Raw genomic sequence first — 25,992 nt, 5'->3', positions numbered from 1 at the left:
AGATTGGAAAGTCAGATAAACGCCTAGAACTATAGAGGCCCTGATCCCACCACAATAAATCTCCCTGAACTGTTGTTGTAATCTGGGGCTATGTCTACACTAAAAGGTTTTTGCAAAAACAGCCATTTTTGCGCAAAAATCGGTGGGGCATCCATATCTCAAGTGTGTTTTTGCACAAGAAAATTGACAGAACAGAGTGCTTTTGCCGATAGAGTTATTTCTCTCCCCATGAGGAATAACTCCTTTTTGCATGACAGCTCTTGCGCAAAAAGACAGGTGTGGATGCTCCAGAGGCGGTTTTGCACAAGATACCCCTATCAGAAAAAGCACAAGTGCTCTGATGGCCATTCTGTAAAAGGCAATCAGAGCTTTCTTGCCCAAGAGTGTCCATGCAGTGTGGACGCTCTCTTGTGGAAAAACATTTCACTTTGCAATGCGCTTTGAGGAGTGGACACGATTTTGCGCAAGACATTTTTATGCAAGAACTCTTCCGCAAAAGGCTTCTTGAACAATGACCCTGCAGTATATACTAAGCCTGGGAGAGGTGAGCTACAGTAGCCTTCAGTCTTCCCACTTCCTTGTCACCTAATATTTGAGTGTTCAGGGAAAAGTGGCAAGCTGGTTTATCAGCTCCAAAGGGCATTTATTGCATTCTCTCTATTGTAAAATAAACAGTCAATTAAAAGAAACAAACTTCCCCAGCAGCATATACAGGAAATAAAAATCCTTTAGCCAATCAGGAGAGAATTTCCCAGGTACAGGCACAGGGTAGGTCAGCCAAAAATGGTCTTACAGAACCCTCAAACATTGGGAATGTGCCAGAGATGGGGTTTGAGGTTGCAGGAGATGTTTGGGTCAAATCATAGTGCAGACTGCTATAGAAATAACAGGTAGTTCCGGGTGAAGGAGCTGTTCATAGGCAGCTCATCCAGAATTGCCATACAACGGCTCCCAGGGCTGCCCAAATTATGCTGGGGGCACTTCTGGCCCCTGACCAGCCTGGTAATAGGAAGGTCAAACTACCTCTGTTCCATTCCCCTTGTGCTGAGCCTCGTGGAGGAGCAGCATTCACTTCATGCTCTTTTCCCCCCTTCTCACTCACATTTCCCACCTGGTAAGAACAGGGAATGAGAAATACAACAAATGAGGGTATGTCTAAACTACATCCCTCTGACAAAAGAGGGATGTAAATTAGGCAAATTGAAACTGCAAATGAAGCAGGAATTTAAATATCCCGCCTTTCATTTGCATAATCGCATCACAGCGGTCTTTCGGAAAAGGGTATTTCGAAAGTGAAAGCACCATCTAAAAAATGAGCAGTACGGAATCTTTCAAAAAAGGGTTTTTTTTTTTTAAAAAGAACCACATCTAGATGGCACTTTCACTTTCAAAATACCCTTTTTCGAAAGACCACTGTGATGCGATTATGCAAATGAAACACAGGATATTTAAATCCCCCCTTCATTTGCAGTTTCAATTTGCCTAATTTACATCCATCCCTCTTTCGACAGAGGGATGTAGTTTAGACATACCCTGAGAGGCATAAATGGAATTATTTGGGGTTTTTTTAAGGCTAAATTACTCATTTTAGAGGGTTCTAGTTGAAGGGTGCTTGTCAGAATGCAAAAAAAGAAGAGCAGTTGTTTTAACAAAGCAGTTTTGGCATTCTTATTTTGATTTGAAGCAAGATAGTTGATATAGGTAAAAGAGATGGTAATGTTTGAAAATAGTTTAGATGCTGCATACAGCAGTTTTTAAATAATATAATATTAATATGCTTAAACCATGATTGTACAAACATCAGTAACTTTAGTTTTTAGCTGAACTGTGAGGGAGTGCAATGAATGATCCAGATAGCTGGTCAGAAAATGTCCTGAGAAACAGTTTTGAACAGGGGAGGGACGAAGGGAGAAGATAATGCAAATTTCTATGGAAAAATCTTTCCTGCTTTTTGTTTGTTTTGTGTGTGTGTGTGTGTGTGTGTGTGTGTGTGTGTGTGTGTGTGTCTAGACTACGGAGCTTTATCAGAAAAAGGTACACAAATTGTGCTCCGCAATTTGTGTACCTTTTTCTGATTGTTTTTTCAGAAGATGCTTTTCTGAAATTTGGTCCATCTACCATCCTCTAGTCCAGCCAAGGAAGTAATCTCACAGCTTGAAAGGGAGGTGTGTAGAGCTCCGTCAGCCACAGAAACATGGTTAAGTCACAGCCTTCAAACCTTCTGCAATTGTGTTGGCATGAAATTTGCTCGTGCTTAGGAACTCTGCTCCACAATTCATGTTAAATGGTGTTTCAAGTCCTTATGAATTTCTTTATAATCTTATAGTCTTTAAAATATTAATTGAGTTCTCCTGAAACTTCAGAAAATAAAAAATAATAACATAAATAAGTATGAAGTATACTATTCATCCAATTGTATGTTGATTCTGAAACCTAAGGATGGTGAGCTAAAATTCAACAATATTAACATTCTTACTTATGATCTTTTTTTAGAATTAACCAGCTAACAAGCTTATCTTTTAGTCCAAAATTGCCTTTGCCACTTTCCTTTATGCCAGAAGACCAAGCTGGCTCCTCTCCAGCTGTCAAATTCCCAACTTCCCTCCCAACCACAATGTAGTTTAGTTGTATCTTGTTGATACAAAAGTCTGTAACTTACTAAAAGTGTAGAAACAATATTAATTGAATTTAATTTAAAAAATAGCATGAGCCATGGAGCTACATTGGGTTTATATTTAAATTAATGCTACCCCAGAATCTCCACTGTGCCTCACAAAAGTGCTGCAGAATCCAAGAATGCTGGCAAAGAGTATCAGACCAGCTTGCCACAGAAATCTCAGCCCTGAATTCCTGCCTGCCACCACAGTTTCTTTTAATGCCTCTGCTCCTGCTTTTCTAGGCAGCAAAAAGCAGGGGTTCTGGTGATGTCTGGAGACAGTAAAGAGTGTTAGTTTGCTGAGCATATTGGGGAAGGCAAAACAACGTGCATTTGGCTGGTAGAGTAGGCCCTGGATTGTAAGCAGGCAGGGGAGGATGTTGTTCCATTCCTGAAGAGTTCACATTGTGGCTGTGGGAGTAGAGGTCACTTATCAGACACTCCCAGAACAGGGGTCTAAACCCTTACTTTCTATAACGAGATCATGAAAATATGGCCTTCTCTAGCTTTGAGTTTCACTTTCCATTGTTAAAAATCAGCTCTTTCTTCAGCTCCAAAGTGATTATTTAAAGCTCCTTCTAGCTCAGAGACACCTGCAATTCCTAAAAGAGAAGTCTGAATATTTAGAAACAATCTTACTGCAAATAGGTGAACTCCAGAAGTCAAAGTAAATGGAAGTTCTAGGCACAGAACTCAAAGCTTGCCCCTTAGTGCTGCTAGTCTTGCTCCAGTTTACCACTCTATTATTACAAATTCAACCCTCCACAGGGAAAAAAATTCACTGAGCATATGCAATTACTAAACATGCATTCAATAAAACTTCAGCCTGTTCAGAGAACTACATTTCACATTTTCTTTATACAATATCTGTTTTTCAGATATTACTACAAAGATTATCATAGTCTACTATCATACTTCCACTATAAAAATTATTACTTAGATAGTTGTATGTGTTACTGCACAACAGGAAAAATTAAAGATTTTTTTTAATTTCACACTCCAGATGTAACATCTCCTTTATACAGATGACCCTAAGCAACTATAAACATTACCATGCATCACATTCCAATGCTTTTGTTTTAATGCAGATTCTTTAATCTACAAAACATAAATAGTACCTTATCTATTTAAGGTATTTCTATGGCATCTCTCAGCTTGGTTTCTCAGAGTTACAACAAGAAATGTAACAGGACATACTTTAAATGTTCATCTCTCTGAGATGCTTGTATCTGAGCAATACAATTAAATGTACCAACAAATAAAAAGTCACAAAATGTTTTCTTCCTTCTTGAACATATTAAGCAATGAGATAAATTCAGACTTGAAAAAAATTGAGACTATTTCCATGTAAATCATTGGATCATATTCAGCAGTGATATTATGATAATTAATGTGATGCAAAGGAGAATGGAAAGATCCCATTCCTCTTACTCTCTTTTTACATCCTCCTGGAAATTATTTTTCCTCCTGCACTTTCTTCCTTTCTGTTCCAATCCCAGGGTAAGCTGCATGTATTTCACCTCCCCGCTGAATGCCAGAGCTGTGCAAGTTACACATCATCACTTGCACCTGTTTTCCCAATAACTTGCAAATAATATGCATCTTACACCATTCTTTAAGGGACCACTGACTCTGGATTGGAGTCTTCCTTGAGGATTATGATTTATGCTTGTAAAAATATAGCAAGAAATTAAAAATATATGTACTCCATAGAAGGTTATTATAATGAAAAAATAACGCCAAATACACTTGGTATTTTAAACTTCCCAAATTAAAATATTATTGGTTACCAAGAATCATATAAACAAGCTAAAAAAGAACAAACAACACTGTATGTCTCTGACAGATTTCTTTATGGTTTCCTCAGTCAAATACCTTATTAACATCAGGCAATTTCAATGAATGTGTACATTACAGAGATTCTTACTACCGCCAGAAAGTATGGCCTTTGTGTGTTCATTTCAAATGGTCATATGTTTTTCCGTAAGTATATGTAAGACATATGTGAATTGTTGACAACTTCTTAGTGAGATAGAAACTTACATTTAAAAAAAATAAGACCTTCACCACTGCAAAGGAAAAAAAGTTTTACATTAGGATATTACTTACTTTGTGTCTTTGTCCTGGGAGAATGCAACTAAAGAAACCACATTTAAAAATCAGACATTAGATATGCAAATATGTGTTCAGATCAGAGATACAAAAATTATTCAAATGATTAATTATTCATCATAAAAATGTCAATTAATAATTCTGAAGCATAATAGGCATATTTCTAATGCATCTTTATTTTACAGGCCTAAATACTGTTGAATCTGTGTGTTCAATTGCATCCTAACAAGTTTTTAAAAATTCAGTAAAGTAAACAACAAACTAAACAAAAGTGAGCAGTGAATTTTAATAATCACTAACTCAGCCAGGAAATGTACCCACAACTCATCACCAATCCCACAAGAGTAAAAAGAACAAATACAGCTCACTATGCCAAACAAGCCCTAACTATCCTCATACATGGTCTAAAAATGTATTCTCCAGCTATTATCAAAGGTATTCCAAAGTCACTGTCTCTTGTTTATTTAGCACAAGGAGCAGTCTGTATCCTACAAAAATGGGCCATGTTGAACACCATTTGTTCAGCTGCAGTCGAGAGAGAAGTATATTACATGAATAAACAAAACTAGGCTGTCTTATATATGACTTTATACATGATAAATTAATAATGATATGAGACAGATAGGTTCATCTTTTTTATGGAGGGACTCACAGGAAACCAAACACCTTGAAATGCCCACAGAGAGATAAAGCCAAGCAATCCTTTCCCTTGCCTTGGAGTTTTTCTGCATAGGAATTTGAATGTTAATTCAAGGGGATACTTGGGAAGAAACCCCTCAGCAGGTGTGAGGTCATCCTTCACTCCCCTGATAACTGGTCTTTCTTCCCTAAACCTGGAATCTATACAGCCTTAAAGACACCTGCATGAAGCTGGAACAGTCACATGGAGGCCCTGGGCTCAGCATAGCTCCCTAGCTTCCCCTTTCTCAGAGTGAGAAGTCATTCCACAATATCCCACCCCCAGGGGTGACTGCACAAAATAGTCCCCTTCCCTAAAATAAGAGGCCTCACCAGCAGGAATTTGTGCTTGAAAATAAACCTGCACCCAAGCAGAGCATACAATTTCCAGCAGCTGTTCCCTGGCTCCTTCCTATCTCTGCTTCTGTTCTGTCCTCCAGAGCTCCACAATATGAAACCCCAACAGGGGCTTTAGACACAGTGGAGCAAAGCTGATGTTCTCCCACCAGGCCACGTTTAGCTACTACATCTGCATATTGCCTTCACATCTCAGAAAATTCATAATTTGTGGCAATGTGATGGCTGAAAGAAATATCCAACCTTTGCCTAGACTAGACAAATAGATCTAGTCTGCTTAAACAGGAGGGGCACATCCCCACTGCAGCATTATTTTGAAATTAACAAAGTGCACATCTACACAGCAAGCTGTTATTTCGAAATAATGTTGAGCTGGAGGACTTCTTACTCTTACTTCTGTAACCCTCATCTCATGCGGAGTAAGGGAAGTTGAAGTAAGAGTGTTCTTCCTTCAACTGCCTGCAGTGTAGACTGCACCAAAAACCGAACTGAGCTATTTCAACTTCAACTGTGCAATTGACATAGCTGAGGCTGCCTATCTTGATTTGACTTTTGCCCTGCAGTGTAGATGTGCCCTAGGATAGTAAGGTTTAACAGCTTTCAAAACCTTGGTCTTGATAGGCTTCCCACTACAGACTAACAGATTTTACAAATGCTAAGCTCTTGCCTGTGTTAGTATTTCAGTTGTGATAGTTAAAGCATGTTCTCCAAACACATTTTTCAATGCAGCCTATTTTTTCCAGTCTAGATATAGCCCTGGTTACTTATCTATCGATTTAGATGTTTAACTTCAGGTACTTTTAGTGTGCAAATTACCCTTCTTATTTTCCAAACTGTAATACGAAATTTGCACAACAAGGCAGACCATAGGGACCCATGTGCAGCAAAAGCAGGGATCTCACCTTTGCTACTTGTGATTAAAACTAACTTCATGAGATGAAACCGAAAATCACTGCAAGGAGCAAAAACGACATCCAGCAGCTCTCCGACTCTCTCTCGCCCAAATCCACCTTTCCGGGTTGGGCCCTGCAACAAAACAAAGTTACCCCCCACATTCTTTGCCCTTCCTTTGCTCCAGAGCAAGAGAGAGATTTCCCCTGCCATCCTCGCTGGTTCGTTTCACAGAGAGGCATTACTAGCAAAGTAAGGCCAAGGTTCTTCTGGGCCTAGCTAACCCACTTGATAATTAATCACATTGCAGGGGGTGAGCCTCCCCCACACACCCTGCTTAGGAGTTTGTCAAACCCTCCCACTTCCCTGCGTCCCTTTACGCTGCTGTTGCCTGTCAGCTCCCGTGGGCTACTTCCCCTCGCGGCCCCTTTCTCATGATAATGAGCCTCTAGCCACACCTCAGCTGAGGCTTGCGCCACCAACACACCAGTGGCCAATAGCCCCCTGGCTAGTAGCCAGACCCCACAAACCGGAAACGGGGGGCCGAGCTCACGTGGTGATAAAGCAGACACTGGGCGAGGAGGCGCTGGTGCAGGGAGACAGAGAAGGGGTCTTGAGCTCACATGGCCCCTCACGTGTGAGGGATGCAATTGACAAAGGGAAAATCATTGAAGGGGAGGTAGCAGCCCCGCCAGCGTTGGTTGCATTTGTGCCATCAGTCAGGCTCGGTTTGTAGCAATACAGCACAGGACCCGGGTGTGTGCTCCGAAGTTTCCTCTCTTTCGCTTTGCAGCACACAGGAAAAGTGGAGGGAGGAGGGAACTCTCCCCAGTGAGCCGGCCTAGGAACGGGGTGTGATCCACCCCACCGGCAGACTGGTGCAAATATCTGGGCTGTGCTAGGCAAAAAAAAAAAAAAAAAAAAAAAATGGGTTGGAGTTTCATTTTAACGGCTAGGGGAAGGCATCACATTTGCAAAGTTTTAAAATAAAGGCAGAGACTCTTCATCTCAGGCTGTGTCGAGGGGGCTGATTAATTGCAATCTGTTTTCTACAGTTATGAAAAAATCTGAGAGCTGCCTTGCCAGCACCACCCCCAATAAAGGCAATATCAATAGCCACTGTCATTATTTCCATCTCTTAAAGAAGCTGCACGCCCAATATTAGTCCTGTCCAAGGCAGGAAATCATCGCCTGAACTAAGGTTAAATTCCTTCTCAGTGGGATTTAACTGATCGTTAAATGTTTGTGTCTTCTGGTCAAAATAAAAAATAGCAACCCCTATATAACGCATTTTTTAAAATGTTCAGACTAATAATAAAGGCTGGAGTGTTGTGCCAAGCCTGAGAAGATCAGAGCATTTTATCTCTATGATCCTTGTGTGCTGGGGGTGCTTTAAGAATTACAGAAACTGTCAGATTGAGCGGTGGAGGAGAGCCTACAAAATTATGACCAGAGATTATTCGACAATGCAAAAGTGTTCCCTAAAGCCTCTGAACATAGCCACACGGTTTGTTTTGTCTCTGTGATTCCGTCAAAGCTCTGTATGTGATGTGTGTGTGTGTATTAGATAGATATAATATGATGAAAAATCGATCGCAGCATTATTGCAGGTTAAAATAGAGCTTGTTTTAATCCATCTCCCCATCCTTTCATTTTATAATCTGGAACTTCAGGAATAATATGTAAGGCGTTTGTAATGGGATTAATTTATTTTAAGAACTTGATTTCTATACAGGACGTGAGTGACTGGAAATTGGACTCGGTAATTGGCATTCACTTTTTTAAAACATATGCATCTAAATTCACTTTGACTCTTTAAGGAATTAGCAGAGTGCCCTTGATTTATAATGTGTGTTCTGCATCTGAGAGAATCTAATTCAAATTAATAATACTTTGAATCTGATTTCAGGATATTTGCACTATGCCACATACTTTATTAAGATAGTATCACATTTGTCTGTATCGGTGTATCTCTGCTTCTATGTAGCTATCGTTATATATGGAGATAGATCATACACCCTCCAGCAAAATATTTCTGACATTCAATCAATAGTTATGCTAAAAAGTTTTAGCACTACTAACCCAGTTCACCCCCAAGAAAGGGCAATAGACCCTTTGCTCTCACATGCACAATTACAGGGTTCATTGTTATCAGTTCATCATGTATCCATTTAAAACAATTAAGTTTCAAAATATAACTGGCGGCTCTTCAGAAAGCTGCTCTTTAATATTTCTACGAGAGCCGCCTATAAGATATACACAGACACATTTTTCATTAACTATTTCATTAGGTCCCGTACACTAGTGTGACCAACATGATAAAGTTTCTGCTCTTAATTTCGCCTATATACCTGAGCTGGTAGAAACTTAACTTGGTTTGAGTAGGTACCTGGTCGGGTAGGGTAGTAATGTCCACTGATTGAAGGCTGTCAGCTCTTCACTCGCTGAATGACAACAGAGAAGCAGCAGGAAAACAAACTCACTTGAGCTGAGGATTTTATTTGGAACTGTTAAAAAAGATTTTGTCCTTGTTGCTCTAAAATGTGCCTACAATAAGACATCTCAGGTTTCTAATAACACTCAGTTTATATTCATTAGTTGCATTGACAGTTACAGTCCCCAGATGTGTCCAAATTTTATGTCGTAACCAACTGTTCAATCTTCCCTCTTTCCCCCAAAATCGTATGATCGGATGATTGCCAGGGTAGTGCGTTCAGATTTTATTTTTTTTTAATCTAGGAGTAGCTTTATTAACAGATAAAAATAATCCCCAGGTCTCTGAGGGAGCGATCGTCTGCAAATGCTTGTTTGATTTTTCTCTCTTTGCAATGTTTAATCATCAGAAAGGTGTGCTCTGATCAGGAGCATTTTTGAGGGCAATTGCTAGTGACTATTGCTAGCATTACAATTCTTGCTTTAGGCATACATTCAATGCACAGTTCAAGAGCAGTTTATCTTAGCTTAATGTAAGTAAAAGTATAGTGTCGGATCAGTGTACCATTTGTTTCAGTTTACTTCAGGAGGGGGAAAAAAGTGCAGTAATAGATTTAACTCTGTCAAAGCAGGGAAATTCATACAGAGCCCGCTAATGCAGCCCTTGGGCAGCTCCACATTTACTTTCAGAAAGATCATACAAACATGTAAGATCTGAAGTTCATCTTTACACTGAGATTATGTAAAGTTCTTCCAGAGAAGGAATTGTATGTGGGTTCTCTGAGGAGCTGGGCATGAACTGATAAAGGCTCAGAGATCACCCTCCACCTCCCCTTTCAGATAAACGCCTTTGCTCACCATCCACAAATTTGGCTGTCTTTAGTTACTTCTATATTAGTTTCCAATTATGTGCAGTGCAAACCAGCTTTTTGATTAACAAAACAGCAGAGCATTGGTTAAGAACACTTAAACTTCAAAAAAAAATCCCCTTGGGAAGGGGGCTCTGAATTGGTTAATAATGTGCAGTACTTGCTAAATTGCTGACTTCCAGATGTGGAAAATATCTTTCTTGTTTAGGACCTACGTAACCTGATTGGATTACGACAGAAGCGTCACATTGGAAGGCTTTTGAGTGATGATTTAATTAACCATACAGTAGAAAGCTGCATTTGCCAGGAAAGCCCTTCCAGATTTGCATAACCAATCCTTTTAGTGCAAAGGTGGAGTCTGGTTTTAATATTATTGTAATTATTATTATAATTATTATTATTTCCCTGGTTTTTTGGACTGTGAAACTTGTTATTCCCACAAGTTTAGTGCCGCTCGCTCAGTCCCTCTAGCTAGCTAGCTAGCTCCTTCCCTTCCAAAAGGGGAAGAGAGACAGAAAAAGCCTTTTCACCCCATGATACATATCTGGGAACAAAACAGAAAGAATGTCAAATAGCACGTTTTTCACCAAATCTAACAGACCGCTCAAATAAGATGGATGAGCGTCGAATCACAACCAAACGGCAGAAACATAGTGATCAGAAGTCAAGGAGGTTCCTTTTCCCCCATGCAAACGCAGTGTTTAGTTTCTACCTATAATTGAGAGCTATGGTTTGCTCATCTGAAACAAGGGGAGGACGTGGGGGGGGGGGGGGTGAGGAGGAAAAAAGAGTTTGTCCTGCTAGAATCCCTGCAGGAAAAGCTACCCAAGTGAAGGTGCCTGCAGCATCTGGGCATGGGAGCAATGGCAGGGAGAAGAAGCATTGCTCTTGATTGAAAGACACAGAATCGCTCCCTTTAACTTTCAGTTCCTTGGAGTTACCCAGTTCTGTGAATGGTGTTCACCGTTTTCCGCCTTGTATCCAGTAGGATTTAGTGAAGAGGATAATGATGCCAAAGACTTGATGGTTGGGGGGGGGGGGAGGTGAGGGGGAGGCGGGAGGAAAGGGAGCGAGGGTCGGGGAGAGGGAGGAGGGAGACAGAGCGGGAGGGAGGTGGAATTTCATTTCTTCCACTAAAGCGTTTGCGGAGACTTCAAGGTATAATCTATCCCAGATCCTTTCCCAGAGAGAAACTTGGCGATCACGTTTCCACATGATGCTCACGTTTGGTGCTCTTCAATTATCCCTCCCCACAAAGATAGGTGGCGTGTGTTTCAGGGTCTCTCCTCTCTCTCCTACAGAAAAGAAAAAGAAAAAAATGTCATTAGAAGAGGCGTAACACGTCAGTCCGTCCCCAGGTTTGTGTTTCCTGGAGTGGCAGAAAGAGATCAGTCCTAACCTGCCCAGCAGGAATAACGGTCCTTCCGACAACTCTTTGCAAGGCTTTTTACAATTTCTCCAGGAGCTGCATCTCCCGTCACCTTTTCTCCTCCACTTCGCGGCTTCTTCATGCTTTTTCTTCTCACCGTTTCTGCCAAAACTACAAACAAGACTTCGCAGGTAGGTTCTGAATTTAAATAATTCTGTCTTTCTTGTCTTTTCCCCCTTTCCTCCTGCACCGCCTCATCCCCCCCCCCACACCCTTTTTTTCCTTCTTTTTCCCGAGTGTGGTGGCTTACTCAGCTTGTTTATAGTTGGGGAATCTCATTTTGAACTGAAATGTAAAGTCACTTGGCACCAGTTTCAGGAGGGGCTGGTTCTTGTATGGCGATCCGTTCTCTGCTGTTATTTTCCTCCCCAGTACCTGTCCACCCAGGTAGGAAAGGTGTCTTTTGCAATTATGACAGCAAAAGTTTCAGTGCAAGGAAAATAATTCATTCTTTCAAAAAACCTCGCTGCTCTTTTATTTTAAGACTCACACAGGATCATCGTAAAGTTTACATGTACCTGTTAGTGGTTTGCACGCACTGGGTATGCACAGGGAGCACGGCTGGACAGGGTTTTAGCTGCAGCCTGCTTTAGAAGTCCTAGCAAAGATGTGTTTCCCCAAACAGAAAGTTTGCTGTTTTGTCTGCCTAGCAAGTTTCATTTCTTTATTTTATTTTGTGAGACTGGGTGAAGTAACTCCTCAGGTTCTGGGATCCCAAAGAAAGAAGTGAAAGTAGTGGCTGGAACTTAAAAGTCGTTTACAAAAAATAGTCAATCCAGCTGGGGAAAAAAACCTTCTCAAAACCCCAAGATTGAAGATTATTGGCAACTTTTCTTTTTAATGCTAAGGAGCAGAGCAGGTATTGAAATACATTAAAAACTATTCGCCATTGGTGGGTTTTGCATTATTAAGCCAATTGTCGAAGAAAGCTCACAGGTCCAGGCTTTTATTAATTTGTTTCTCTTCTATTTACTTTCATTTATTTATGCTTGATCTGTGATGATGGTGGAGAGATAACAAGATGCAGAGCAAGAAATAACTGAGCAAATATAAAGTTTTTGCATGTATGCTCTCAATCTTTCTCTCTCCCACACACATGCATCCATGTCTATAAAACTACCAGTTTACTTTCTCAATATGGATTCATTTGCTGTAGCCTGTGAGTAAACATACTGTCCTTGTGCACACAATCTGCATATTCATACACTTACCTGCACATGGATTTTTAAAGCAACCTTGTTTTATAATCAAAAGCCTAAGAGAGGCGAATTCAGAGCAAATAAGACACAAAAGTACAGCGCACTTAATTGATCAATTCTGATGGAAATCTTTACGAAAGTTAAAAGGGAAACATAAAACTAAATCCACTTGGGTTACAAAATGTGTTGAGACAGGTCATCCATTTCTCGGTTTTGTGTAAAGCTTTATAGCTTAGGAGCAGACAATAGATCCTAGGCTGGGGTGGATTTTGTTCAGAAGAGCAAGGGTTAATTGCCCTTGTTTTACAGTTTGCATCTGTTACATCTTTTATAGCCCCCTGTTTAAACTAATCCTTGAGTCAAAGCATCTTTAAAGCTACAGCATCTTCTTCAAGATAGACAGTTTCAGGAGCCTTATATCGAGCAAACCAAGTGCTTCCCCACTCCCATTTTGACAGATTCAGTCTCAAATACAGCCTGCATGTGTGCACAGACATAGGTATGAAAGTTTACAAGTCGAAATGGATATGATCATTTAGAAAGCCAGAAAACACTGACAGCAGTAGTTTTGATTTCTGTTTCTTTTCTCGGGCGGAGGGGGGGACGGAGACATACCGAATCTTTGTTTAATGGGCATGGGGAAACCCTACAATGAATATTGTCAAACTGACTAAAAAGGTGACAGAGGTTTATAATTACACTTCTCATTGTTAGTGCGGGGGGGGGGGGGGAGGGTAAGAAGTGAGGTCTCAATTCTGCGCGTTACCCTCCAAGGGAGGGGGGAGAGAGAGCTCTGTTTCCCTGTGGCTCTCCTCAGTTGGCCGAAGTGCACTAACAAAAATACAAATAAAGATAAAGCGAGCACTTCAGGGGAGAACAAGTTGCCATGTCAGGCTAAAGTACTTTTAGGAGGAAATGGTCCGCCTAGCACTGAGTCAAACAGCCTTCTCTACGAGGCTGTGCATTCCCTCATACGGTCATGAGTTATGACTCATTTTGAAGATGTAATTCTTGTCTCTCCGATCTCCTGTGCTGGTGTAATACACACACACAAAATTAAAAACCTGGCTGGCTGGAAAGGAAGGGGATCAATTTAATCTCTGATCCAGCCTCCCCCAACGCGGCGAGTCTTTGTGCGTGTGCGGATGGGTTCTTTGGGGGGGAATATTTGGGTTCCCTTTGGCGCCCTGCATTTAAATGGGATATACCAATTCCCACATTGTTGCTGTGTTTGGTTGTTACATAGAGTCTGCGTGCTGCTGAATCAGGGAGTCGAGTCCATGCGAACTGCCATCTGATCCACTCTTATCAATGAAGCAGCAGATCATGGCGGATGGCCCCAGGTGTAAGAGGCGAAAACAAGCCAATCCAAGAAGGAAAAACGGTAAGAAAACCCTGAATCAAACTTTTCCTTTCGACTCCACTAGAGAGACAGAGGGGGGAGAGGGGAAAAAACCACCCAGCAGCAACAGCAGCAGCCCGGGGTTTGCTGGCGATCGCTTTCTGTGTAGCGGAGGAGAGATCCGCCTGTTGTGTGTTTCTGGAGGGGAGAGAGAGTTCAAGGGAGTCCCAGGGAAAGTGAGTGTCAAAGCAGCCGGAGGATCGCAGTCCTTCTCCCCGGGCGCAGTCCCAGCTTAACCGAGCGCTCCTATCCCCACCCCCACCCCCCATTCCTCCCGGGCGCCTTTGGAGAAGTCCGATCAAGTGGGCAGAGTCCCAGATCTTGGGCTTCTGTAGTTTGAGTTCTGCAGAATCACTGGGCGGGTTGGAAAGAAAAGCGAGACACTGAGCGAGAGCCCCGTGCAGACTGTGTGGCTCAGGCAGGCTGAAAGTTTCTTGCCCGGGTCCCTGCTCTGCCTAACGGTCCTGGGTTCTGTGTCTCTTGCGCCTGGCTTCTCACCCCTTATCCCCCTCCACACACACACACGCACCCCAGGACTCGCTGGATTCTCTCTCTCTCTCTCTCTCTCTCTCTCTCTCTCTCCTGCTTTATTTTCCTTTGACCGCTGCCTGCAGTGGCAGAATTACCTCCCAGACATGTAAGTCTCACACAGACCAAAGCCACTTTCCGGCCAGTTTTCATGTTGGCAGAACCACCCAAGCCATGGACCCTAGTGTCAGGGAGAGAGAGAGAGAAACGAGAAGGGGCGGAGAGGTATTTTTAATAGTTCCATTAAGGGGGGAAAGCCCGCGGAAAAAAAAAACCCCTCATATTCCCTGGGAAAAAGGCACCGTGAGAATCGTGAGCCACATTGGCAAGGAGTTATTTACTTTTTAAAAATGGGCATGGACTCGAAAATGAAACTTCCTTCTCCTTAATCACGAATAAAAAGAGTTTGCTGCCCAATTGTTCACAGTTACCCTCTCCCCTGGTCTCTGCAGGCGACTGAGAGGTTGGGTTCAGTGGGACGGGGTGTTCTGGTCTGATCTCACATTTGGCAGCTCTTCTCTGGTGTGGGCCTCTGTCCCTCCCTAGTTTCTTCCTTTTTTCGTTGGTTTGGAAGTCTGTCCCCCTCCCCCAGCCACTGTGGAGCCCCTGAATGGACATCCCGGCCCCACTTTCAACAACTTTCCTCTAGAGATCAGGAGGAATGAAGATATTTGTGTGAACCTGAACCTATTTGCTTATAACTGAGCTACTTCATTTAAGTGGAGAGGTGGAGTGGAGGGTGGAAGGAGAAAAACACAAAGACAAGAGAATGTTGATTAGAAACAAATGATCCTTTCTGTCTCTCCCCCCCCCTTCCCTCTCTCTAGGTTGCGTGTGTGTGTGTGTGTGTGTGTGTGCGCGCGCGTGTGTGTGTGTGTGTGTGTGTTTCTTGTTGTGGTGGAGGTGTCGAGCCATATGGGGGAGTGATAGAGGAATTTTAGTCAGAAACTGTTCTTTATGTTACCCTTTGTGTTGTCTTTGATCTATTTGCTGGGCTTAGTATTACAAAAACCCAACTAAAATAATATATTCCGAGCAGCTTCCCAAAGATCCGTTCCTTGTTATCTTTTTTAAGTCCCCCCATACACACACCCCGCCTTTGCTCCTGTGTCTGTCATTATTTAAGGTGGTCCTCACATAGGAGACCTCCCCTTCCCCTCATCTCTGGATAATTTAGTAGACATTAAAATTACACGTAATGTTTCCCTCTCCTCTCTTGTGTTTCTTCTGTTCTTTTTATTAAATGTTGGTTATTGATTTTCTAAAATCAATGTCTGTTGTGGGGTTTTTTTCCCCTTACAAGTATCTAAAGCACGTTGCTGATCAACTGGATAACAAAAGCTTTGTGTCAAGTAGCCTTTTTTCTTATGTTAAACAGTCATTTTTGAGAGGCAAGAGAATGAGATTTAAAGCAAGGCATCCAGAAGTGCTCTTTTGCACTACAGAATATTCTGTTTGTTTTAGGCTTCTTATTTTATCCTTCTTGGTTCTTTTCAGACAAGATTATTAGTTTAGCATACCAAACCTTATCACATGTTCTGTGATGAGTGTGTATCGATGTGTTTCATGTTTTCTCAAAACAATTTGATCAGCAAAAATGTACAATGTCCGGAAAGCTATATGATTATGTCTATGGAAGAGATAGTGAATGTAATGTGTACACTTGCACACAAGTCTTGGGAAACTCATAAGGACCGGAATGATATATGTTCTGTTGCTCCTTTGAAATTATTATTTCATAGGATGCAATAACTTCAGAAATCCAGGACAGTTGGGAGTAGGAAGTTTATTTGCGATTTTAAGGTAACAGTTACTGCAAACTTCATTTAAAGTGTAAGAATTGGTTGCACGAAGGTCTAACTTCTCCCTTCCCTTTCTTGCTCCAACCACTGCGTTTTTATTTTATTTTATTTTATTTTATTCCTTTTTGTTTAGTGGGTTTTTTTGCTTTGTGTTCCATAATCTGCTTCTTTCGTTCATTTCTGACTCAGAAATGTTCTGGTTTTGAGAAGCAGGTAGACTTTTTTCTCATTTTCTGTCTCGACAAGCTTGTATCCAATGCCTTTTCCTTTGGGGATTGCCCAGGATTTATCTGGACTGAGTGGATTTTTCTTCTCTCCTGGATTCATGGAAAAGATGTCACTTCTGAGCTTGTGTCTTTGCTGATAACACTAAATATGATGATGCTTATCTAAATCGTATAGAAATTCCTTGGACATGCAATAGCATTAAAATTTTTAAAAGCTACAAAAAAAAAGATGGGCATCAAAGAAACTAGTGATATAAATGTAACCAAATAGAAATGATAAAGGGGACCAAAATAGAAGAAACCAAATAGTACCTAAATGTGTTTTATGCGCTATGTGTGGGTGCGTGGGTGGGTGTAAGGATGGTCGGAGCTCAGGATTAGAAAACGATGCTGAATAAAATTCCTACAAAGCTAAATAGCGTAGAAAGGGGACCCTCAGGATTTTACAAGATAACGGAATTGAGCAGAGCTGGAGAGGAGAGTAGTGCAGTAGGACAGTGTCAGGGAAACGTGTGAGTGTGGCGGGGGGTGGGAGAGGTCATATTAAAATAAATGGTCATGGGGGCGGAGGGACTATGCCCAGAAAAATGTGTTAGAGAAAATGTGTTAGAGAAAGGTCTAAAGAGAAGGGAACAGGAGTAAGGGGATGGAAGGTGGGGAAACCAGAGGAGCCCGCTGCCCAGGAATGTGTGTTGGTTTCAGGAAAGTTCAGTCAGATGATTTCCAGTCGCCTGACTCACTTTGTAACACTTTCACTGAAGGAGAGAAAGCCCAAAGCCCCCTTCTTTTTCTCCCCACTCTGCACTCCTTCCCCTCCTCCCCCTGCGAGAGTCATCGCTCTCAGGCTCAGATAGCCAAGCTGCTGGAATAGACCGAGCAGCGACGTTTGAAACTTACAAAGTTTGGTGTTTGCTGTTGATGTTGCCCCTGTTTATAGCTGGAGCGGTCTCACTGGAGATGCTGCCTGATTCTCTCTTCCTGCTGTATACAGAGCCTTAGAAATAAGAGGAAGGTGATTGATTTCTCATCATGCCCTCCTCCTTCTCAGGCAGAGATGACTAGGTACAAACAGGCTTTCCTTAACACAGATTTCTCTGACATAGCATGGACGGTGGGGTGGGGGGGAGAGTGAGTTGTCTCTTTTAAAAACAAAAATGTTTTGTGTGGAGGAAGAGGAGAAAAGGAAAGTTGGGTCTAATTTCCTCTAGAGTTTCAGTAGACATCTCGTGGGTTTCTTTGCCATCTCACTCCCAATTGTTATTCTCCCAAAGGGAGAAAGTTCAGTGCTTGCAAGGCGTTTGATCCGAAAGGGAATACAGACCAAACAAGCAGACACAATTATTCCCTTTTTTTCAGAACGCTAGCCAAAAAGACACACACCTCTTTCGAGACATTCTGGGGAACAGGCAAAATCCGAATTCTTTTCATCATTTAAAAAGAACAAAATCTAGCCAATGTTTCTGGGTAATGAGATGTGGGATCTATGTTCACTGATGGGTAAAGTTTGAAGATTGACTAGTATCTGAGACTTTAGCTATTTCAGGTGGGACAAGTTATAGCGGTCAACTGAGAACGTTCCTTTTCCTAGTTATCTTTATAAGTGTGAAGATCTGTTGCAAGTAGATTACTTTTAAAGTTGATGAGCTCATTGGGAGAATATTTCACTACTTTAAAAGATACTTGGATATAGGTTTATTTTTTAAAATAATATTATTTACTAATTGCAAGTAACCAAGATGTAATGAATATCTAAGTATATCTCGCTATACAGATTAAATTTTGGCCTGGAACAGAGGAGGCTGTTATCTGTGCCAAGACTGAGCTATTGATTTTATTTTGAGTTTGAGGAAAAAAACGAGTGAATTTGGATATTGTTGAATGCCACTGTTGAATAGCATATGACATTTCCAGTAATTCTTCACTTACTGTTCCTGGTTTTGCCACACTCCTCTTTAGCTATTGCACATAATGTACAGATCAACTTTTAATAAAAATCTTGTAAAATAAAATAAATAAGTGATTGCCATAAAATCAATATTTTTTAAAAAAGAACCAGCATTGAAAGTTAATTTTTAAATAAATACATAAGGTAAAAGTGTCCAAGATAAATAAAACATATGGAAGATTGAGGGACAATCTATAAAACCATATTAGGAATATTCCCTAAGAAACCTGTGTCTACCCTTAAAGTGGAAAGAAGGATGTTGATTCTTTTAAAGCAGAAACACATTAATTCCAAGAAATAGGAAATTCTTCGCCTCACAACAGTTTTTGGCATCTGCATTATCCTACTGCTTTTAAGGTGCATTTTCTCCTCTGAGAAAGAGAACTCTTTGTCCCTTTTTTCCAAGACCATGGCTTCCCAAGGTAGACACTATTTTGTGCCTGTCACATAGAAAGGGAGTGCAGGTTTGCAGTGCTCACAGACAATTGATTGTCTGCCCTAATGTGTTTCATTTACATGTTTATAACGTCAATAGTGCTGGGGTGTCCACTGTACCATTCATTCCAGCATTCCCACAAGGGTGCAATTGTCTGAATGGCCAAGTCAGACACCTTTTTGATTGCTCTTTAGTTGTCTTTTTAGAGTATAGAGAAAAAGGAGAGAAATCTGTGATGCAGAAACACTAGTTGAAAATATTTCAGAATTACATGTCACTATTAAAGCAGATGTTAACGTTAGGCATTATTGTGTATTTTAACTAAGATTCTAAGGGTGTAAAAATCAAAACAGAGGATGATTATTGAAATACCACGAAATCTAGTCCTGTAGCTTATTTTTTTGTCTTTTTTTACATGATTTGTGATTTTCATTTTGCTTCCAGCCTCTGTAAATGCAGCCACCTCTTAACTCTTTGTATGCTTAACTGTAATTTTGTTATTTTCCCTCTACATTTACATATCTCTGTTTATGTCAACAGCGTCAGCTAACCACTTGGAAAATCTATTGAAAGAATATTTAGGCTGTGGGAAGTATAAACTTAAAAAAGTAAGATCCAAATATTTCTTCATCAAGCATTTGAATGAAAAAATATTATGATGACTAGCCTTTCCTTGAATAAATTTAACTTAAATAGCTGTATGCCAACTTCCTATGTCTTTGGTTAGTCTTATGCTGTAGGTGTAAGCGCTGAGCAAAGTGTTCTTAGGAGTTCCAAAGTCAATAAAAGATTACTTTGTAAGGTGTGCTGTGCTGTTTTTATATGACATACTGTCTTTATCATTTAAGTTGCTTCCGAGGGAGGCGAGAAGTGGTTACATATGTCTACAATTTCATGTATGACTAAATAAGCCTAATATCTTATTGAATCAGATAAATTATCTACATAACCTAGCCACTGTTAGCCCATATGGATGCACATAGGAAATAAAGGTTTCATATTTCAGACATGGTCACTTTTCCCTTAAAAATCATGATCCCAAGTGCTACAGTTAATAGAAGTTAACCTATTTAGACCATGGTCCATAAGAGAAGATAACCTTAAATTCTGTAGCGTCTAATCGCGGGGGGGGGGGGGGGGGAGAGACAAAACTTTTAATAATTTTGTTGCAATTAAAATTTCTCTCTTTTTTTTTTTTTGGCCTGTTTGTGGAAAGATTTTTTTTCTCCCTAGCAGGGAAGACACACACAGTAGATGCACCGTTAGCTGAACCCCTGACACGGCGGTCTTTTGAATGCCTTAGGTATGATTTCACTTTCGCTCACATCAATGCTGACCTGAATGCCTTTCATATCTGATCCGCTGTGTCTCTCCCAGTAAACATCCCCTGAGGGGAGAACAAAGAAAGGAGCTCTTCTTCTTCTTAATCACAATTCAGCCCATTCACCGCCGGCAGGCTACATTTGCATTCTGCAACAGAAAGCCAAGATGAAAAGAGAAAAAAAAGAGAGTGAGAAGGGGTGGGGGGAGCAGAAGGGTGGAGGCTGAGTAAAATAACTTAGGTGTTTGTAGCTGTTTGTTGGGCTTCCCCTAGTTACAAGCCTTATATAGATCCTGCTCTACCCAGCCTTGGCTCTTCTGACAGGCAGATAGTGTTACAAGATGGCATGCCTGTGCTATTCATGGCCACTCGCACTAACACTTGAGGTAAAAAGTGTCAGAGAGGGATCAAATTCTACTCGGAGAAGTCTGTTATAGTTAGGGTCAGGTGTGTGTACTCTCGGCTCTTGACTGCTGCCTATTATTTTGTTTTAATTACTATTATTGTTTACTCGCCATGACCTTGAGAAGTGGAGTTGAGGGAAATGTGGTCCACGCAGATGAAAAGATAGCAGTGAAAGAAATGTCCTTTGGGGGAAAAAATAAAAATTCGTAGTGGCAGAGTGGCGTGTTTCTTTCCCACCAGTGACACGACAGGAGGAAAAGGGCAACTCTTTGGGAAGGAAAAGAGTTTTGCGGCTGGCTGTCACATTGCTAGCTAGAGGAAATAATAACAACAGCCCCCAAACAAATAAGCAACCTGCCCACCCCAACAACATGAGAAATGCTATATTTGTGTAAGTTTCGTTAGCCAAGTTTTCTCGGGTTTCTTGTATTTCACAGCCACCTCCATATTTTTCCCCAGATTTCTTGTCTGTCTGGTTTTCAGAAGCCACTCTGCGTTTCTTAGTAAGACACTATCAAACATGGTTGAGGTTTTGGTTATATTCAGTATTTCTCACCAAGGGAAAGTTTATTTATAACCGAATCCTGCTTGCTGAGAAGTATTTACGCCCTTTCAGGCAGACCTGTCAAAATTTTCTGTGTTGTTTGCCTCCATTTGCAATACGTAAAAAGTAATATGCGGTTGCTCGTATTAGAGTAACCAAGGTAGCGCAGAAATCTTAAGTGACAAGTTTTCAACTGTACTATCTCCTGCCTACCAAACTGTCATTTTTTTCAGAAACCGCTTTAAAGATACTAACAGGTTTTTCCCCCCATCAGCAAATAGATTAAAAGTGCTAAAGCAACTTTGAGAGAAAGAACAGTTTGAACAATATGAAGCGGGAGGGATGTTTTATTTTCCTATAGCTGCTGTGGCAGATTTCACTCCTAAGGAGCACACTAACCGAGATGTTACCAGTTGAACAGAAGCATGTGACACAGATTCCTGATTTTTTCCCAGAAGATTTACAGAATTTACAAAAAGAGATTATCTCTACACCTTCCACCCTCCCCGTCCACCCCTATGACCCAAGCAGTGGAGGATTTAGGCAGATTTACTTCAGTAAACACCTTTGGATACTTCGGGAAAAGTAGGAGTCTGTTTGCAAAAGGAGGCTTTTGTTAAGCGAGGTGCTGGGATAATACTTTACCAGGCTGCTGTGATATTAACCTACCCAGTAACGCTGGAAAGCTGTTTAACTCTTTGTGTGCTGTACACTTTCACTCCTCAGATAAGACTCGGGTTCCCGGGGGGGCTTTCTTTGGAAGTTCCAAGTTATGTTCACATAGCGGTTTGCAGAAGAGAGAGGAAGGAATAAAAGCCTGGTATTTTGGATCATTTTGAAGCTAGTCAACATAGATTTCTTATTTATAACCGAATAATTTGGGCTGAGCAGAGGCTCCAATGAGATTTGTGAATGGAGACAGTGTTATACCAAATCAATCCGGAAAAAAAATCTTCAGTGTATACTAAGGATAAAAAATCATGCTTGTTAAACTTCAGAAAATTGTTTAGAAAACTTGCAGGCTCTCCCAATACATCAGTAAGGTGATTTGGATGAATTTAGGAATCTGCCTTGAGAAGTAAAATAATCCTTTAAAAAAGAGATTGTTTGCTAAAAAAAAAAAGAGACTATAAGGGTCGAGGGCTGGTAGTCATATATTATCTCTATTCCCATCTTTGAGGAAACCTTCAAGTTTTCAACGCACATACTTTCACCTTGTAAAGCTGCCTCCTTTCATTGCCCTATCACGGTACCCCAGTTATGCCAGCAAGCAGTTAATAACGGGTTATTTTTTGCTGGGCATAAGAATAACTTTTCAGGTGTTGCCTTTTTAGTTTCAATAAGATTGCCTTATTTAGTTTTCAAAAAGTGTAGGTGTCAATGTTAGAGCAGTCACAAATGTGTGAGAAAGCAAAGGGTATGAGACATGACAGAATTAAAGGTGTTTGCTATGTTGTTACCCGTGTGTCAAGCTGCAAGCTCCCTTTGTCACAGCCTTCTGGTGATTTGATACTGCACATCCACTTCCCTTCTAGGTGATACAGCAGTTTTTAACTGGGGTTTTTTCATGTGCATGTGCACTCATTGCTGTTACAGTCTTTCTCCCAAATTCCATTAGAACACCTAAATCTCTCTCACACACACATCTCACTCACACACACACATCTCGCTCACTCTCGCTCTCTCTCTCTCACACACACACACACACACACACACACACACACACACACACACACACACGCCTTATAAAAGGGCACTGTGCACTCAAATCCCAGGGCGGCAGCAGTATTACAGTATCTGGCATGGAGAGCAGTTTGGCAGCAATGTCATCTGCCAAATCATCCCATAATTACGTTTTATGTTATTTGTACGAATGACCAAGCATGCAGTATTCCTTTAGAAATCAAAGGAAGGCTTAAAATGCGTTTTTGAATACTTTCAGACCATGGTCAGGTCACAGTTTGGGAGATGAATTAAACTGATCTCATTTGTGATCTAATTGAGGCTGGCAACAACCTTAGCAGTAGCAATAACATACAAACAGAAATCCAAGAACAAAATTCAGCAGGTCAGATCTTTTGCTAGAAAACTGCCTAGGAGTTAGTTCGTGGTTGCCAACAGTGAAGTTAAACTTTGTCCCCTTTCTCAGCATCAGTGCAAGCTTTGCATATTTTTCAGAGTCTTTCACAGGAAAGTTAGGATAGATACACATACAAAGAAGAGAACCAAACAGTGCCTGATTGAGTCCGAATCCACCGATCACAAGAACCTGTTTCTAGTGGATCCAGTGGTGTAAACGGAGAGCTGATGTAGCTTCTAAAAGCTAAAGCGCGGGAGGAAGAAGAGAAATGGGTTCAAGACGTGACAAGAGGCACAGGTCGGGAAGCTCAATTTAAGCAAATGTTCCAAGTAGAAACTCAGGTCAGCTTCCTATCTTCACATCCATCAGTGCGGGTGGCAGGAATGTGATGATCACAGTGATGCAGAATTGTTTACAGATTTGGTTATTAGGGTTCTGAACTTGCTTTGCACGGGAGGAGCCTAGAGTGCTGTTTTTGTGAGGCAGCAGAAATGCTTGTCACCTGGCTGGGAGCTAGTTAGAGATGGGGCCTTGCGTTTCAAAGGTCAGAGCCAGCTCCGAAGCTCCACCCGAAATTGCGCAAAGTTCTGTTAATCGGGTTCCGTGGCTGGCCGGGGAGCCCCAAGCCGAGCCGAACTTCCCCAGAGACAGAAGTAGTGACGTGTACAGAGGATGGCTTTGGGCCAGAACAGCTTTTCCCTGGGATGAGAAGACAAAAGTATATAAATAAATGAGTGACAGACACGTCTATAAAGCCTGGAAAGCTGTTCGTTTGAACACTGTGGACACCCCTCCCCTCAGCTCTCACACGTATGCACCGGTCTTGCCTACACTTCGCTTTCTGGGACTGTGGGTTTCTCAAGGGCCCCGAAGCGACATTGTAGCAGATCTGCAGAAGATAACACGCGCAAAGTACCTGCGTGTTCGCCTAGCTGGCAGCGTTGCAGCTCGAAGTTAGCTAACGAATCCGGGCTGGGATGTGCTCTCTTGCGAGCGAGCAATTAAAACATAATTGAGAAGTTTAGAGGGCTCCTTTACTCCTTTATTGCTGCATTAGAGGGGCACATAATGTCATCGCGTCGGGGGGGGGGGGAGGGGGAGGAGACAGAGTAGACACTTCTCGTGGTCTCTTCTGTCCCTAGGTGCTCTTAGTAGGCTCCCACCTGGGGCATGTCTTTCGTAGGAGGTGTGTGCTATATTTTCTAGCAGGCGATATTTGATACACAATCTCTCTCTCTCTCTCTCTCTCTCTCACACACACACACGCACACGCACACACACACACACAGAGTCTCTCTCTCTCTCTCTCTCACACACACACACACACACACACACACACACACAGTTTCTCCGTGTGTCTCTCTCACACACAGTCTCTGTCACACACACACACATACGGAGTCTGTCCCTCTCTCACACACACACACACAGAGAGAGAGAGAGAGCGCGCAGTTCTATGCTACTTCAGCTTCTCTCGGTGATAGGAGCGCACTGTTCTCTCCACATTTGCTTGTTGGGTGGGGCAGCACTGCTAGCAAGGTCACAGGCAACAGAAAGAATCAATAACAGATCAACAGATTAAGATATCATGGCATCTAAGGGCTGTCCCGGATCCACCCGCCCCAACTAGCGGATAAATTTCATCTACTTCAAATGGTCCAACCAATACTAGTCATTTCAAATGACTCTGCCAAGAGTCATTTGTTAATGTGATAGAGAGCTGGGGCTCTAATCATCTGTTTAAGTATAACTGTATCGACGTTGCTTTGCATTTTAGCCATTGCAGGCAGTCGATGAAAGTTTGGCCACTGACTACAGGGGAAGGAGGATCGGGACTATTGGTTCCCACTGGGGTGGGAGCCCCTTGCACTACAACTCTCCCCATTTGAGGGGAGGAGGATGCTGCAGGGGGAAGCCAGACGAAAAGCTGGTTTCTAAACTCCCTAGCCCTCGCCGGCCTATGTTCGAGTCCGCCTCGACTGGGTTTATGCTGCAAAAACGTGTTCAGACGTTGGGTCCTAAACACAGGCCAGCTGGGGCTCTGGGAACTCCAGGAATAAATTAAACCAGCACCCCGAGCCGCAGCCATTAGCCTTCTGTTCGAACGCCCCCTCCCTTGGCACGTACCGTGTTCTCCCCAGGCTCGGAGGAGGCGAGCTTAGAACCCAACCTCTGCCTGGTGGGGTGCATCGCACAGGTTTGCATGCGCCCCAATCGCTTCCATGCCAGTGTTACTGGCCCATGCTACACTGGCCCTGCTCAACCCGACCCTGAGCGGTGGGACTGGGCGGAACGGTGGGATCTGAGGCGGGGTATTTCGGCCCGTTCGTCTCTCCAATGCAGCGTCTGAAGTGGGGAGTTTACATACAAACTAGTGACAAAGCGTGCGGCGTTCAAAGCTCCTTCCCGGCAGAGCGGGTCGCCATCTCAGAGCCATATTTACAGTCCTAATATGAAAAGAAAGTTTCCGATGACCCTGGAACACTTCGAGACGTGTGGAGTTTTACACTTGTGCAGCTAAAGTGTGAGGTAGCCAGGCCTTGTGAAACCCAGACCACAAATGATACGTGTCAGTGGGTTCTTTGATAGGGCTTCTGGCCACAGTGTTTTTGTGCTGTCAAACTGCGATGTCGAACAAACACCTCCTCTGGGACAGCGTGATAAATGCAGAGACAGGC

At 42.0% G+C, this 25,992-nt stretch overlaps 1 protein-coding gene and 1 long non-coding RNA gene across 4 annotated transcripts in view; one reads left to right on the top strand and one right to left on the bottom strand.

Annotated features, from left to right (window-relative positions):
* Window positions 1-12,285, bottom strand: part of LOC112547834 (uncharacterized) — an 85,764-nt gene extending 73,479 nt beyond the window's left edge. The window contains exons 1-4 of one of the 2 annotated variants that reach the window (XR_016350007.1): window positions 11,944-12,285; window positions 9,084-11,536; window positions 6,706-7,592; window positions 4,766-4,793 (exon numbers count right to left, since the gene is read on the bottom strand). This is a non-coding gene — a long non-coding RNA (uncharacterized LOC112547834). Of the gene's footprint in view, window positions 1-4,765; window positions 4,794-6,705; window positions 7,593-9,083; window positions 11,537-11,943 lie in introns of those variants that run through there. The other variant, XR_016350006.1, reaches the window with a different exon arrangement.
* Window positions 11,459-25,992, top strand: part of ZEB2 (zinc finger E-box binding homeobox 2) — a 137,154-nt gene continuing 122,620 nt past the window's right edge. The window contains exons 1-2 of one of the 2 annotated variants that reach the window (XM_006135668.4): window positions 11,459-11,556; window positions 13,871-14,008. In XM_006135668.4, coding sequence (XP_006135730.1) covers window positions 13,936-14,008 — 73 coding nt within the window. In that variant the 5' untranslated portion in view covers window positions 11,459-11,556; window positions 13,871-13,935. Of the gene's footprint in view, window positions 11,557-13,460; window positions 13,758-13,870; window positions 14,009-25,992 lie in introns of those variants that run through there. The other variant, XM_006135669.5, reaches the window with a different exon arrangement.

This window comes from Pelodiscus sinensis, chromosome 7 (assembly GCF_052426305.1).
Source record: "Pelodiscus sinensis isolate ZL-2025 chromosome 7, ASM5242630v1, whole genome shotgun sequence".
Classification (NCBI taxonomy): Eukaryota; Metazoa; Chordata; order Testudines; family Trionychidae; genus Pelodiscus; species Pelodiscus sinensis.
The sequence above is the reverse complement of the archived record's forward strand: the minus strand, read 5'-3'. Positions and strand labels throughout refer to the sequence as shown.